Below are 18,301 nucleotides of genomic sequence, written 5' to 3'. Positions count from 1 at the left end.
CTTTCGTATACTGATATGCTCGTGACATATTACAGTGTTTGGTCGGAGAAGAAGGTATAAACAAAAATGTACACCCGCAGTGATTAGCGATCACTGATTACCTACATATTAAGTATATTCAGCTGTTCAGGTATGACATGTATAACGTATAAAAAATAAATGTGTACAATGTGTACACATTATATATACATAATTTATATTATACCCTTATATTATGTAGCTATAAGCACTATAGATTAACCAATTCGAAGTATAGGCGGCGGCTTTGACGTTCAAGTGGAATCCGATGATCGTTGTCGATGGTGTATCATCTATACGTGTATAGTGTAGCAATATAGAAGTACAAACCTATATCTAAACAGTAGCAGTCGACGCCAAAGACACGAGGGTAAACGACGACGGCAGACGAGGGTGAACGACGACTCATACGGCGGCGGCGGTGGTGGTGGTAGCTGTGGTGCTGGCGGCAGCTCTCCGTATTTATACACACACACGCACACCCCTACGTACCGCGCACATGAGTATATAAACGCGCACGATGGGTTGGGCAGTTCGTGCGTACGCGGTGGGGGATGAAATCCGTTTTTGGACCAATGGAGTGGGTGTGTCTGTTGCGCCGGGGATGGGCGGAGCGTCGTCGGTTCTAGGGCGGTGGCCGCGGGGTTAAAATGTCCGCGCGCGCGGCGTAAAAACCGTGACTGGCGTCGATCGGCGGGGTCGGAGAAGTGGGGAAAAAACCCGAAAAGGGAAGGAATAATAATAACGATAATAATAGTAATAGTAATAATAATACGGCGGCCCGCTTAAGTGCTCCGACACCGCAAACCGTAGTCGTCTTGTCAGTTAGTACAACCACCCGACCGCTCAGCGACGACAATCGCGCGCGTACCGTCGTCGTACACACACGAACGCACTCAATCGTTCGGTCGATTTACGCACCGATCGCCGTATCCGATATCCGTTGTCGGTCTGTGACGACGATTTATTAAGTGCACTTTTAATATATATATAATATATATTTTATATTAATCAAAGGCGACGGATAAAACGGACTCGTTATCATAAGGAAATATTTATATATTATATATATAATATCCACATTGACGACGCGGAGTAGTGCGTACTACCGTTGTAATTATAAATATTAGTAAATACCGTGCCGGCAACACGTGCGCCGAGAGTGTAGGTATAGGCGCGCCTTTACCAGCGCGGCTGCGATAAAACACACGTCGCCCGATAACGGACTTTTCGTCGCACCGCCGCAAAACGTTTCGGTTTCCGGCTCATAACCCCGTCGGTTCCGGCGCGGATATCCGCGACTGTTGCACCGACCGCGGCATGTCCGAGTCTCCGCGCATCGACGTGACCGGTAACGACGACGACGACGAGTTGTGCTGCAACAGCGACCGGGGATCGGCAACCGGCGGCACCGGAAACGGCCCGATAACGGCCGCCTGCAAGACGATGATGATGGCGACTGCTGCGGCCGCGATGACTACGGGCAACGGAGGCGGTGGTGGTGGAGGTGGCGGCGGCGGCGGCGGAGGTGGTGGTCGCGAATCTCCGGCTGTCAAGTCGGCCGCACCGCCGTACACGTCGTTCTCCATTTCGAGCATACTCAGCAAGGACAAGCCCGGCGGCGCCGGAAAACAGCACTGCAGATCCGTGGGCGCCGCCGTGTCACCGTCCACTGCAGCGGCCGCGGCGGCAGCAGCGGCCACGTTTGACGTCACCGCACACCTGGCGGCCGCAGCCGACCACGCAATGTTGTCCAGGTAAGTCGTCCGCCGAAACGGCGTCCACTGCGTTGTTTCCGGTACTCAGATGCGTAACAACTATTCAATGGGGTCGGTGGATAAATGTGTTAATATTGACATTTTTGAAATGTAAAGGTTCACAAATGCTACTTTCGTGACTAAATATTACAAAGCTGAAACGAACTTCATTCGTATTCGTTAAAATATTATGAAATAACTTAGAAGATAAAATACTTGTGTGGGTGTGAATAGAGTTGCTCTATAATTAATAATAATATATTGTGAAATCAATTATCACTTTGTTCTAATAAAAAGTTCTCATAATATATTACCTATACATGTTTATAACACTAAAACACTTTTATTCGTGCAGCAATAAAATGCATTTTTTTTAAAAAAAAACATCGGTAAGTTAACGTTCATATCCACTGACGCCCTTGAATTATTATAGTATATTTATATAATAATATTACGATGTTATGCGTGATTAAATTATTATTTGTTTTCGTCGTTAAATATATTATACTAAAATATATTTTCGAACAAACGTATTAAAACCCAGTGGCATGGAGAAGAGTAATTTAAGAGGCAATTGTCTCTAAAATTTTCAAGTTATTGGGAGATGGGTGTCGCGATTCGCGAAGAGATTATTATGCATCCACTAATTTCTTATTATATAATATAATCTTATACATCAACAATAATGGTTATATGATAATGCGTCCATAAGATTTTTTTTTTTGAAGCCACCTCCTCCCCAACCCTATTTGCGTTTATACGAGTAGTGGGAAAGTGAGTTCTTAGGCTATATTTTATTGCCTCTGGAATAGATTCAGTTCACCATGCCACTGTTAAGACCTATGTATAGAGTCCAGGGGCTAATAATTAGTTGTGCAATTCTACTATTAAAATGGTATTATTATTTTTATTAATTAAATAACTGATGAATTATCAGATGAACAATATTGTTAAGTTGTAAATTTACTAAAAGTACTGAATACTTATATTATAATGGCTGTAATAAAAACGTTATATTACTTATATATTTTTCCTTTAGCATTAGTTAAATAATATATTTAAATATATAAAAAAAAAAAATCGACAAGTTCAGTTATGAAAAATTTAAAATAAAATAGTTCACGATTCTCTTTTTTTTTTTTTCATAGGTATATACTTAGTATATATAAACTTTTTTATTTTTACTTTAACAAAATACTAACTAGATAATCATAATGCACAATATTTATTTTCTACAATAATCAGAATTATTATTTTTTATACTACGTTTAATTAATCAAAATGTTAATATTATTATTATTTAATGTTAGTATTGTGAATCATAATAGTTACCTTGTATAAAATACATATACCTACTGTCATTACCATCTTTTAAATTTGTTTTCGTATTAATCAGAAATGTATACAACTATTTTTAAAAATGTTTAAAACTATGTTTATTTAGGTTTATTATATTGATGAGTAGTTAAACATAAATTACAGCTCTTAGTATTCCTAAGAATAATACCTATGTCTATAGTAAATAAAAAAATATATTATAGTATTTTAAATAATTTTAGAGAATCGTTTTTATAAATTTACAATAATTAATAAGAACCAATTTAGTGATTGAACTCAAACTAAATAGTTTCAATATAATATACCTACTTTGTGTTCATATTTTTTTTCATAGTTTTTAAATCATTCACAATTAAATTAATTTTTCTCAAATTTTATAAAAAGATAAATAATGCACCTACATTATGTATACATTCTTTTATGTACTTAAATAATGTATAGACTGTAAGTCTCTTCTAATTGTAGGTACCTATTGATGATGCAATAATAATGTAAAATACTAAAAATAAGATAAAACTATATTAAGGTAACTGGTATAAAGTAGTTTTCTATGTAACTTTATCTCCATAACTGATAACTTCATAAAATATCAAGTAACTAAGAATTAAATGTGGTTTTTGATGTTTACCAATTTAATTTACTTTTTTATTTTTTATGTATTTTATATCAAATTTGTATAAACGATAAACTAATAACAATATTAATAGAGGTAAGGATTTAGCTTAATATTTCATTTAAACGTAAAATGTATTTGATTAACAAGACAACCATCTTTTACGGCTTACTCGATTATTAGATATATATATGCTTACAACATAACGACTGTATGCGCCTGCAAATGTGTATTTGTTTGTATAGATAGGTATATTAGATAAGATACTAATGTCGTCAATAAATACATAATTCTACTACTATAAAGCTTATAATTATTATCATTGACAATAATATTATGTTACATATTATTTGTTAGTAAGGAGAGACACAAATTTGTACAACTTCGGATTACATACAAACGCGCAAAATATAAACGATATTATTAATAATATTATACTAATATCCAGAATTAAAAATTATACCAAGAGAATTTGAATAATTACATTTTTTCATGTGAAAAGCAAGCTAATATTGAAATGCTATAAGTTCAATCCACCTAGCATAATATATTATAAAGGTAGGCACCGTAATATTATACCTATTCATATTCACGATAAAATCTGTTTACGTTCTTAAAATAAAACGTTCAATTGAGGAGTTTAGTAAAAATAAAAAAATAAAATAATTATAATTAAAAAACAAATAAACAGTCTATTATGTCAAAACGTCTCGTTTAAGATCTATTATAATAAACGTAGGTATAATATAATATATTAATACGCGTTGTTCGGTATAATATGTGTGTATGTTTTTGTAAAATAATCGGCGCGAGTCGGTGGATTCTCCTCGCCACACACACTGCGGCGACATGCCACCCCATATGTACATATGCGAATAATAATAAATAATTGTACTAGCACAACAAAAAGATTAAAAATCTACTAAAACGTTTTCCTATTTCTTTTGTGTCAAACGTCCCAATTGTTTTAGTCAAGAATTGTTGTCGATTTTTTTTAACATTTATTTTGTATATATATTTATAGATTGGTACCTATATGTATTATATATATATTTATATATATATATATATATATCTGTACTGGTATATAAATTGCTCTCTTAACTCTTTTTTATTATTCACTTTTTTTTTTATTATTATTTTAAAACGACCCTCTTAATTACACGAAAAACGCTGCTTGAGCACTCAATAGAACGCCCGGTCCATCACAAAAGACGATTGAAAACGGACCCCTTTTCTCTTTTCTGCACAAAAAAAATATATATAATAATAAAACGAACGAGCTATTCCGCTGCCTGTCTGTCCGATTGATATCCAGTTTCCTACTGTATACAAACAAACAAACACACACACACACACACACATATTATATTATACTTATTTAAAACATTACCCCGTCACGCCGATTTTGTTAATTACAATCGACCGGTAGTGCACCGGCCACCGATTTAGATGTTTTTATTTGTGTAAAATGGGATATGCGGTGCGGGACTGTATTTTACATTATCGTATTAGAGTAATTGTAGAACACCCAACGAGTTATTTTCCAATGCATTGAAAAAAGACGGTGGATGGGTGATTAGAAGATTATTTAGAAATATTGATAACTGTAAATTATAATGTAAAAATAAAATTTATAACTTAGTAATATATTTTTATTTTACACAAGTTCAATAAATTATTAGCTAATTCAAAACAATACGTAAGTGTGTTTGATTCATAAAACATTTAAAACTACGTACGTAAGTATTAATTTATAAATACATAATATAACGAAGGCATTTTATTTTCACAATTAATTTCTATAGTTAAAACTAAAAATAAGAATTTCAATCGTTAATATATTTAAATATACAAGCATTTATTTATAATAGGTACAATATTATCCAATAAACAATTTAATTTATAAAGTGAACTAATAAAACATAAAGGGGATAATACATACCTGCTATTATTATTATTATTATGATTGTGTCATAATTAAAATTAATGAAAAAAAGATATTATGACGTTTATGAACTTTTTATAATTTAGTGAATTTACCTTCTGCCGTTTGGAAATGAAAAATGTATAAAACAGTATCGTCAAATGTACCTAACTAAATTATTTATATTCTTTGTCAAAAAAAAAAAAAAAAAAACATTGGAAACATTATATTATTGTGATTGTGGCACAAAAAGTTTATGTCATAGTAGTCTTATTATTTAAAATACCAGGAAAAAATATATTACCGATGGTATCTTCATTAGTTCTATGTTCTTTTAAAACATTTTTATAATTAATTAGTTGTAAAAAGCCTTTACATAGGTATATATAATAACACTATTTTGATATTCAATTAAATACCGCACGCGATAATGTGTACGTTTTTTTTTCCTGACACGCTGCAGGCGTTTTACCTGGAAAATATAAAAAAAAGATAATATAATCGCCAAATAAATCATAACGAGGCTGAGCGTGGTATTTTTTTATTATTATTAAAATATAACTATAATATAATAATATTACGAGTGCGCTATGAATTAATTTTGCGCGATCGCAGGACGAATTGTTTGTCAAAATCACTTTAATATTTTTGTATCGACGTATAGATTTTTTACAGAATAAATGAGACGAGGAATTATTATTATTCGTTTATTTATTTATGAGTTACGAGCTTGAATCCTATAGTTAATTAAAGACAAAAAAAGTGCAGTGATGGTTTGTATTAAAGTAATTACATATAAATATTAACAAAACATATGACATATTAAAGGATTAAAACAAAATAAAATAAGAGTTTCTGATTGGCAAGTTCACATGATTCGATTAAGCGGTTCTTTTTTTAAATAATTAGCGGAATGTAGAAGTATATTTTAATAAATGGGTTAGTTTGGATATAGTGTTTCTGATTGGTACTTTAAAATTGATGAGAGAAACAAGGGATGAGGGTTAATCAATGAAACTTGTACAGACGAGTTTTTGGAGGAACGAAATGTCGAGAGCATGTCGACGATCTGCTGCTATGGTGTTATGGTGTTAAATTAAGCTATAAATTATAATAACCACAATAACGAATAAAAGATACCCCGCGGTATGCAAACTAATATTGTATTTTATCATATTTTCGGCGGGAAAATTTTGCGGAGAAATTGGACGAAAGAGAGGGTGGAAAAGAGAGGTATAGATCGATAGAAAGAGAGAAAGCGAGAGCAAACGAGCAGAGGACGAATACGATAATATAAAATACTATATTATCATGGGCGAGGTGCGGCGCGCAATCATAACTATCAATTACCGCTAATGCATTTGTCAGTTAAGCCGGACGCGCCCGATATAATTGGCAAACGGCAGTGGCGGCGGCGGTGGTGGCGGCGGCGGCAGCCATTTGTGACGGCGATAAATTCCACCGTGCTTTGGGCGGCGGCACGGGAATAGCGGATATAACGAGTCGGGTTGTAGTAGGGGGGTGGTAAACGGCTCGAACGGGGAGTGCGTGCTGCAGGCGTGTTCGCCAGGAATTCGTCGATAACCCTCCGGGACACCCCTGCAGTAGCTGCACCGTATATAGATATAAATGTATTATACCGACCGACGGACAAACCCATTCGATTCGTTCCCGTTCCACCCACATGCCCACATCCTTTCACCCCCCCCCCCCTGGACGCATGTATCCCCCCCCGTTATATTTATATACGAATACACACACTGCGCTGCTCTACATTTAGGTACGTGCAGTAGATATATTATATACAGTATACACATTATACATAGGTATTTTATATATATCCCCGAGAATCGCGAATATAATAGCCAATAGGTATTATCTATATTATAATACGAGTATGGTATAAACAACGTGATGTATAGTAAACTAGACACAGAATAATATTATACACTCATGACGGTCGATCGTATCATTGCGATCGCCTTGAGCGCATACAGTAGGTTATAGTATTATTAGTGTAGTGCATTGGGGTGTAGGTACGTCGCAGTATGGTATATAATATTATTATTATTATGGTATACTATAATATGATATTATTATTAATATCGTGTCCGCCCGTTAAATCGTATCGCGTAAAATGTCATTATTCGTGTGATTTATGACTGCAGCCTGCAGGTCATCGGTGTGGCTGGAACCCGACTGAGCACGATTGACCTTTTTTACAACCCGATTGAGCATGGTTGGAATCAAACGATAGGAATCCAAAAAAACTCCAAAAACAACACAATTGAGCACGAAATTACGTGTGACGTTGCCATTTTGTATCATAGAATATTATTATTAAAAAATAAGATACATTTGAATGTAAATGTTTATAAGAAAAAATCCCTTATTGGATTTTTATCACATAATATGTACGTCAGTTGGTTTATGATAAGGCCGTAAAGATTACGTACAAGATATCTAGCCCTACTTCGCCTAATATAGAGTCAATGGCCACTATATCGGACAATATTTTGGTGATGTCGAAGTCACCGGCATGACAGAAAGTTACTTCGTATTGGACAGGGAAATGTCTTATGGGGAAGTAGGTACGGGGAAATGTCTGACAGGGAAGTATATGTGAATCAATTGAACTTAACCATTACTGTGTCGTCCGTTGCCCTATCTGTATTATTTTATATTTAATTTTTTTTAATGAACTTGAATTTATTTTATATAACTGCAGAGATGATAGTTTTAATTTATACCTATGGTTTAAAAAATAAAAGTAATATAATTTTTACTTTTCGCTATTAGTGTTTTCACTGTTAAAATATTTCGCGATTTTAACTGACACCCTCCAAAAATATTCATTTTAAAATGCATATTTTATATATTTAAGTGCATATCAGGTGATTTTTTTAGAGCTACAAGTCTTCTGCCCTAGTAATTACCTATTGGTAATATCTACACAATACATACGTAGATACTAGTGAAAATCTGACAACGTTGTACACAATTTTTTTTTTTTTATCTCGCTCAATCGTATCGTCTAAAAGGTTGGCCGATAACGACCGTGCTTAATCGGGTATCACCGATCGGTGTAGGCGCATATTTGCGACGCACTTAGACGACGACGTATCGTTTTGTTTTCCACGTCCGTCGTCCGTTCTACGGGAAAGTATCGATTGAGTGAATGTATATAATATTATACACGCTAGCGATGCACAAGCATGCACGTTATACAGACGGCGATAAATGCATATCATATTATGTGCCTATAATATTTGTTCAAGGGACACGGCGAGTGTGAGCAACCCTAGCAAAGCTCTGCGATTGGAAACCTAACCTTACGCACATTTCAATTGACTAAAGAAAAAATCCATCAATTCGGTATTGATAATGTTATTATCGACAGTGGTTATGTCAATATTATTAATGCTGTAATAATATTGTAGCATTATGTCGAAATATTATTATTGTTTATAATTAAATAATTACGTGTCGTTAAAAAAAAAAGACTTCAGTTAAAACAAATATACAATCTATACATAACATTATTATGTTAGTTATTGTTACTTTTACTTATAATATATATTATATTCTATCACATATTTACATTTTACGTAAATATATCTGATATTATACTGAAATACGACTGACCGAAAAAATTGTACCTATGTTATTGTTTTGTCACACTTTTGTTTTCAATTTAAATATTCTGCCGAATTTATTTTAACAAATTGATATAACCAGAATACAGAATAAGGCATCAGTAAAATGGATTAAAATAATTGTATGTGCACGCTTTAAAAAAAAACGCATTTACGAGCATGTACTTTATATATATATTATACTGTATTAAAACCCGCGTAACCGTAATATAACTTTAAATTTTAACGCACACACATAAATACGTACTTTAACGTTTAAATGTATACAATATATTACACTCACGCAAATACGTAACGTTTTATAGTGTGTACATAATGCATATAGATATTAATGGTTATAAATATATTATACATCCTGGTCGGTATAGATACTCATACATTAATAATAAAAACCGTCGTACACGATGGTTATTCAACCCGAATAATTACGCGTTTCATAATAAATTCAAAAGTAAATATAATTTTTATTACTGTTTTAAAAATGTTTCAAATTTTCAACGAAATATTAATTTTTTCACTACTACAACAAATAGGTATACTAATATTATATCAATTAAATTCCTACAAATTATATCATACTGCGTATTAAGTTTCAAAATTATAATATTATAATTCGATAAAAATGTTGAATTTATATAATATAGTCTTGGTAATTTCAAAATCGCTTCAAATACTGCATAAGTAATCCCCATTTACCCAACGATTGAATAATTATGCTTTAGCTATTATCACGATTAATGGTTTTTGTGTGTACAATTATAACGTCTAATAGATTTAAAACGGAATATAAAACGCACAGTAAACGAATTAATTGCACATAGGTTAGATATTACTCAGCTATTATAATATAATGTGCATAAATAACATTACGCACGTTAATTTAATCAAGTAAAAATAAATAGACATATATGTTTAATACGACTGATCAATATATATAACCCTGTCCGACATTATATACCTAATAGCTATAATAATCGAATAGGTGTCAACTATAGATTTTGTACGACGATTTACTTTATTTATCAAGTGTTATGTGTTCTTCAGCCTCCTGAAAAAAAAAAACTTAATTTTCACTCGAAAAACCCTCAGATCTCAAAAAATCTTCCAGTAACACTTGTTCCAGAAGACCAGTAGGTGTCTTGATTTCGAAAAGTTCGATGCCTTTGTTTAGTTTTTTCAAACCGGTGACGGAATTAACTATCGAGACTCTCGTGTCCCGGGAAACCTCACGAGGACCACTCAACGATTTTCTCGGGAAGAATAAAACGACCGTCGAGCGCACGTTCCAGCAGTCAAACCGACCGCATATTATAAATGTTTATTATTTTATTTATTTATTTTTTTTTTTTGCCGTTTTCCTACACTCAACTAGCGAATTTCTCGGCATTCCGATATTTCCCCTCGACGAATCCGCGCAGAGTCATAATAAAGTAGCTGGTAATAAAAATATAACGAGCGATGCCACCACCGCACCGCCGTTGGGATATCGTCGTCATCTCCGGCGGTGAAAATGGCGAGGCGAAAACCGTCGGAGGAGGGTGTGTCTCGGAGAAGGGTTTGGCGGGGCCAAAGCGCGTTATGTGCATTCGCACAAACACACACACACACACACACACGCACACACACACACACACACGCACGCATGCACGCACGCACATAAAATGATTTTACACGTATATATGTATATATATATATTTATATTTACAAGAGCGAAGACTGTTTAAATGCTTTTAACGGCGCACTGTTTACGGCACACACCGCCTCCGCCTCCCACGGTCGCGACGAGTAAAGTTTGTTACGCCCGCGCCAGCGCCATTATCGGACGATTAAATATTAATTTTAAACTAAACTTTACCCAAGTCAAAACTGTTTAGCTTAAAGTTTCAACAAACACGCGCACACACGGCGCCATATAATATTATAGCAATGGTGGTTCGTATAATGTTCTTCCGGGTACGATGATGATAATAATAATAATAACATTATTATTCCTGTACACGGCGTGGATGATGAGCAGCGTTGTAGATCTTGCAAGAGAAGACGTCGTTTGTACACTTATCTATCGCAATATACACACATACATGACTATACAGTCATAATAACACACTATTATTATTTATGCTGAATATGCATTGTGTAGGACGTATCTATAGTATATACTATGATATATGTTAGTATGCCAATAATTGAATAATATAATACAGTTAACGAAGAATATATAAACAGTGATGAAAAACAATATGTTTACTAGAAACATTCGACGTACTAATAGCAATAATATACGTTAAACCGTGCATATATCTACCGTAAATCGTAATAGATAGTTTTTTATAAAATAGTATGTCGGTCGTATTTGTCTCTCTTTGTTTACTTTATCGCAATAGTAATACTTTTTACAATACACGTGTGTATACGTCTCATCGCAACTTAAATATGTATGTGTATGTAGTACTTACGTTAAATACACTATTGGATGTGTACATTTTGTTAAAAAGCACATAAATAGTTAATCCATACAAGGTCTGAATAACAAGATGAACTTCTCCCCCATTCTATTATTATTTGCTGCAAAACGCCCGACGAAGAATATGGCTTGTCTGTTCGTCGAAAGCCGTATTAGTATTAAACAAGTGAAACGACTGGTTAAGTGTTTAATATAAATTTTAAATGCGTCTTAAAGCCTGAAAGCGAAGAATTATTCGAAACTCTTAATATTCTTACCGAGAATAGCAGCTTAAAATGGAAGCATAGTAAAAAACCTTAAAACAAACCACATATATTTTTAAACATAATATACTTTTATAAATACGCGAATTGTTCTTTTTAGAGCTTACGTGTTTTTCAGGGAAAATAATAATTATTAAATTGAACGCCGGTGTTACATAAAATTGTGTAGGTTTTTAAGCCAATCCCGTAACATTGTTTTATTTTTATAAATTAAATGCCAAAAATAAATATTATTAATACCATTGTCTTAAATTTATGCCGCATTACCGATTTACGAAACTGACTTATGTGTAATATACCTATTTATAATTTTATTTAAGAAAAGCGATAATAAAACAGATTCAGATTTTTATCATTACCGTATTATGTATTACTTGAAAACATTTCAGTTTTTGGAATAAGTAAACATGAGAAATATTATTTGAAAAAATTCGTTTCATTTTATCAGAATTTAAAATCTAAAATTTCTTAGTAAATCGTTACAGTTTCATACATGCAGTTTGGGTTTTATTAAATTCATACATTTTTTAATGTTTTGAATTACTAACCGTAGTAAAATATATTGTATACCTATCATATTAAATTGTTTTCTTCGATGTCGTTACACTTACATCAGCTATAATAACCGATCATTTTTCTGTTGCAGATTGGGCTTGATGAGTCACTTCGGAGCGTTGGCCGCAGCAGCTTCAGGCCGGAGTCCGTTTATGCTGTACCCGGGCGTGGGCATCGCAGGCGCTACGGCAAGCGCCCTAGACAAACACTGGTACTCCGCGTGGTCGCAGCCTTTGTCGGCCGCAATTAGTCCTACAGGTAAGTCAAGTAATCCACGTTTGTCATTGTCAAACTTACAGTGTAGGTATTATGCACGTTTATTTAGAGGATTCAATACAGACCGTTTTTATATTTGATGACATGTTTATTTAAATATTTAATTTACAATTTTATCAATTTTACATCTTTACTCGCCCTAATGATCACCCACGCCACACGCATGCATGTAAAATTTAATTTATAATTACATAGGTTTTTCATTTTTATAAAATTAACGAATAATCTCATTAATTAAAATTAAACGTTTTTTTGTAAAATGTATTACTGTATATTTTATTAAAATGGGCATGGCCCGTTTTCCCCCAAAAACCGGTTCCTCGATTTACGCATAGCCTTCTCCCCCCTCTCCAAAAAAAAAGAAAAAGGTACAATTTCTGTTTACGCCAAAAAAATTTTGGAAACCAATGATTTTAATTTTTAAACAATATATTATATGTTGTGGTATGTATAAAATATCGAAATATGTGATATGCAATAAATTGTATAGTATTATTTAAAAACTTTAATTTAATTGTGCCTATATTTAACTAATGTATTATTATCATCTACTTGTATTATAATTTATATTTTTAAGACAGTATAATAAAATTATTAAAATATAATAGATATGTGAGATGACATGCATAATATTTAAAAACTCTAATTTAACTGAGTCTATATTCGAATAATATATTGTACATATTTTATTATTGATAAAAACAAAGATTATAGCAAAATATCAATGATCGATTAAGGATTGAGTTTGTCATCATAAAGTAAAATTATTTCATCTATAATTTTTTTCACAGTCAAATTATATATTTTCATCATCAGAGATCGAATTGACAAGCACAAGGAATGTTTAACTATTGAAATTAAATTTATCGATTTCAAATCATATGGATGACGTAAATCTTTGTGAACGTCGGTCGATTGTGGATTTTTTGTGCCGCCCTACAATACTTACCGTCTATCGTACATAATAATAATAATAATAATAATAATACGATAATGGTATTATGTTATAATTAATAAATATTATGTTATGTTGTACTTTTGTGTACGCATGGAATCGTAAACACGTGTGGTTGAAATCCGATAGGCAAAAGTGGTGCGTATATAGAAAGGTATTACCTATATCGGCGACACCGCACCTCCACCCTCGTGTGGGGCTCCCGCGTTAAATGCAACGATATTGCTGGCGACACATAATTTCTGTCGTATCGTCATTTATAAGGATACGCGCGATCTACGGGCGCGTTCGGAGTAATAGGACGTAATTTGGGTCGATCCAGACACGCACATTATGCGAACGCCGCGGTGGTGGCGGCGGCGACACATTCAAATGCTCGCTCGCACTGCACATGAACACACACACACACACACACACACACACACATACACACACACAATGCACGTGATAAATATTATATAATGATATACATAACCTAACTCGCGAATTTCGTCCGGAACAGACATCGTGTATTGTACGGTGCAACACAGGTCGATAAATATATTATTTTTTTCGATCGTCTCCCGAATTGTGCGCGGGGGGTACCAGCTATATATTTATTGTATGAATATCCCGGGGACAGTTGTACTATTGTTTGTCGGGCGAAATTTTTTTTTTTTTTTTGCCGCACATACCGGTGATTCCATATACCGATTACCCGGTAATTTCTTGTTCGTACACGCGCGTGCGCACACATACACACACACACATTCGACTATCCGAACGACCACGGTTTAATCGGCACGCAAATCGCATATATCTGTCGCGTCTACCCCGCCGTGCTCACGCATATATATATATATATATATATATATATTTAATGTACACGTATGTTATGATGTATTATGTATATTATATTATTATGCTATAATATAATATGATGGCATAAATCGCGCGCGGCGACGAAAGGCTTCGGTTTGCACGTGAATACCTTCAAAGGCTTCGTTTTAAACTGCCGCCGCCGCCTCGGCGGGCGTACGGCTTCGCGTTTTAGATTGTCCTGGCGCCCGGCTCGCACACGAACGCACGCGAGTGACGTGACAAATTTATAGAAAACGCGCTCTCGTCTATTTATATAATTATTATTTAAACATCATCACACTACACGCGGTGTCCCGCAGTAGCCCGCCGACGAACCGTCAGCAGCATACGACCGCTGCAGGTGTAGACGCGCGCGTAGATCTGCAATAGCAGCTAATAGTGCCAGAATCAGATAGGATTTTGATCCGGTAGTCCCAGCATCCGCTGGCCGACGTCTCCATCTACCTATAACAAGATCGTTTTTAACGATGAAATGGAATCCGACGGCGCAGGTCGCTATGTTTGAGAAAACGTCAAGAAACGCCGCCGCTCTGTACGTTATGCGTAATAATAATATTGCGTACAGTGAGAATTTAATAATAATATTAATAATAATAATAATAATAATACGTTACGAGTTAAAAACCATGGCAGAATGACCGCCATTTTCGTGACAACGTGAATAATCCGATTAAATGTTTATTATTATCGAGAACGTCCTGTGTGTATGTATATACGTATATAATATATAAAACACTATTTAACTGCAGTACACATTATATATATATATATATATAATGTATATTGTTGTGCGTATTATGTTCTATTGTTTCGACATGACGTGACACATTACTAGGCGGTAGTATTTTACATCGTCGTCGAACGCACACGCATACACATACGTACAGTATTAATATAACCGTTTCATTAGTCTAATCGATCTGTATCTGTGACACTCGATATTTAAACGTCCGCAATCGGCCGTATACGCCACCTTTCCCGTTCACATTACGCAATTATACTCGCCGCATTATTATTACAATATAATACGAAATAATATGTCGCATTTGCATTATTCACATAATATATACATATTACACACATACCTTTATATATATATATATATGTTGTAATATATCGCGTAGCGCAATAGTTATTGACGCGGAAGCGCGCATCCGGTCCGAGAAAATACATCATATAAAACTGCGACATGGATATTGCTTTACGCGAATAGGTAGATATCATATCCTGCAGTGGCATAACTAGAATTTCGATTGCCGTTGGTAAAATAATCCTGCGGGCCTTAAGTTTTACATGTTAGGTAGAAAGGGGGATGAGGGGGATATACCTGCCTCAAAATTAATTTCTATATCCGCCTCGAATCATATAGGTTGTAAATAATTAAAAACGTGTTTTATCGATCTAAATATTGAGTACGTTTCATTTGTTCTACAATATTATTATCGTATAATATGTAGACGTCAACGAGCAAAAACTACACATAAAATACCTAAGCATGAGTCAGTAATTTTTCTAATTATTAAATTAAATTTGTCTTAAAGCAATTTAATTTTACAAAGACATACAGTTTTTTCTAAATATCATCGTATTTTTTATTTGGCAACTGTGATGCTCTGTTTTTTTGGATTCCACACATTCCTTGATGGGCTCTTTAGAGACGCCCGTGGCTCATTGCCTGTCAAGCCACACTATTGATATGTCATTGATTATATCAAACATAGGTATGCGTTTGCGAATAAAGACATACATATACCTTATAGTATGTAATTTTTATACTTCTCTTGTATTGTGTAATCAATATTTTTAAAACAAATACCTATGTGGTGTATTTTCGATGAACACATCTACCTTTAGGTATGTTAGGTAAAGTTTTTTTTTTTAACTATTACTATAATTTTATAATCATAAAAAAACAATTTTAATGTATATGTGATTGTCAATAACAATTTTCAATAGTTGTAGGGAAAAAAATATTATTATTTTAAGTATTTATAGCAAAACACTAAATTAATTAAATTATTTTAAAATATTGTGAAATTTAAAACAACTTTTTTCAAAATGTAGTTTTCTCGATATAGTTGAGTATTCAGACGTTGGTGTATTTACAGGGTTTTTTTTTATCTATCTCAATTTTTTTTTCAAGCGCTTTTTTATTTTACCTATTTTAAAAAATAAGGCCAAAAATTAAATTATAATCGTTGAAAATTTCATGAAACTAGTACGCTTTAATATGTTATCATATTATTTATAAATTATAAAACATTCACGTAGCCGCCAATTTTTTATTGGGATAAATTATATAAACGTAGAAATTTCCGCATTTAAAAGTCTTTCACTAATCATGATGCAAATTGACTACTTTTCATAGTTGCGACATGCAAGTATAATAAAAAGATTGAACTTTTCTTTGTCTTATTTTTAAAAAATAATTATTTATTTTACATTACTTACTACTCGCAACAGCTTATAATTTTTTATTTGCTTATGTTATTATTAAAATGGTAAATGGCGTGTATAATTTTATTGTCATATTAAAGGTTAAGTGATTTTCCCTGTTTTAGAATCTAAGCGGAGCGATCATTTACAATGATGTGTGTACTTTTATGTCTACGTACTTGATGAGTAATTGATAAAATCCTTCAATTTTCACTTTAAGGAAGATGGTTTTCAATAGCAAGTTGAATCTAGTTTGTACTTTAGAAAGATTGAAATAGTAATTTTTCTTTATAATCAGAAAAAAATAAACAAAACATAAACTTCAAAAGATATAGTCTTCGTTTAGAATCGTTATTTACTTCATATACAGTTATAGGTTGTCACTGAATTCAAATTTAAAAAAAAAATCTTTTAAAGTTATTTACTGAATAACGAGTTCTACTCGACATTCAGTGAACAACAGTCCGGTATCCACACTTTTCTATCTTATATTATTTTAAATTTGTTTTATATTGTTGTTCATATACAAATACCTACGATTGAGGATTACATACATCATACTTTAGTTTAAACGCGATATTCGATCTGCTTATACTTAGTAATAATACGATGTATAATGTGTATGTACAATACACGATATATACATTACACTTAAGTCATTTTAAGTTGCCTAAATCCGAAGTTCTCGAATCGTGCTACAATAACTACTGTAGATATCTATGTATAATATATGTGTCTACGAAACCTTTCTTTAAAAACCATTAAATGGAGAAACCGTCCAAGTGATTTGAAAATTATAGTTTAAAGTCTTACAAACATGTATAATATAATATACATAAATTATTACGTTCAAATATAAAATATACACGATATACCGATACATATTAAGTGATTTTAATAACAACGCCGAGTCCATGCAACTATAATATAACACTGTATTTGTTCTATATCGCCTACCGCAACGAAAAAGGTCGTATCTCGATTTTTGTCATTTTTCAGTTACGACTATAATTCGTATAGGAAATAATTTTCTTCATCTCCCACGAAAACTGTCGTATCTCTAGCTATCCAAGGAGTTTAGATAATGTCTTAATTTAATTTTTATTGATATTTGTATTTCCCGCGAAAACAAACGTATGTTTAGATACGACTCTTTGATTACAACTATTTCCCGCGAAAACA

At 33.2% G+C, this 18,301-nt stretch overlaps 1 protein-coding gene across 1 annotated transcript; it reads left to right on the top strand.

Annotated features, from left to right (window-relative positions):
• Positions 1 to 816: 816 nt before the first annotated feature.
• On the top strand, positions 817 to 13,756 carry LOC112597455 (motor neuron and pancreas homeobox protein 1-like). The gene is made up of 3 exons (XM_025343512.1): positions 817 to 1,775; positions 12,683 to 12,858; positions 13,659 to 13,756. Exons 1-3 carry the CDS (start codon positions 1,339 to 1,341, stop codon positions 13,754 to 13,756), a joined length of 711 nt encoding a protein of 236 aa, XP_025199297.1. The 5' UTR covers positions 817 to 1,338.
• The last annotated feature ends 4,545 nt before the right edge of the window (positions 13,757 to 18,301 follow it).

Source organism: Melanaphis sacchari, unplaced genomic scaffold (genome assembly GCF_002803265.2).
Source record: "Melanaphis sacchari strain LSU unplaced genomic scaffold, SCAv2.0 Contig41_pilon_pilon, whole genome shotgun sequence".
Classification (NCBI taxonomy): domain Eukaryota; kingdom Metazoa; phylum Arthropoda; class Insecta; order Hemiptera; family Aphididae; genus Melanaphis; species Melanaphis sacchari.
Note: the sequence above shows the minus strand (reverse complement) of the source record. Positions and strands in the feature narration are given on the sequence as shown.

Excerpts from the sequence above, each read along its gene's own strand:
- LOC112597455 (XM_025343512.1), top strand. The coding sequence starts at position 1,339 with ATGTCCGAGTCTCCGCGCATCGACGTGACCGGTAACGACGACGACGAC. Across the intron at positions 1,776-12,682 it reads GACCACGCAATGTTGTCCAG|ATTGGGCTTGATGAGTCACT; the intron begins GTAAGTCGTCCG and ends TTTCTGTTGCAG. Across the intron at positions 12,859-13,658 it reads TAGTCCTACAGGTAAGTCAA|TCAAATTATATATTTTCATC; the intron begins GTAATCCACGTT and ends TTTTTTTCACAG.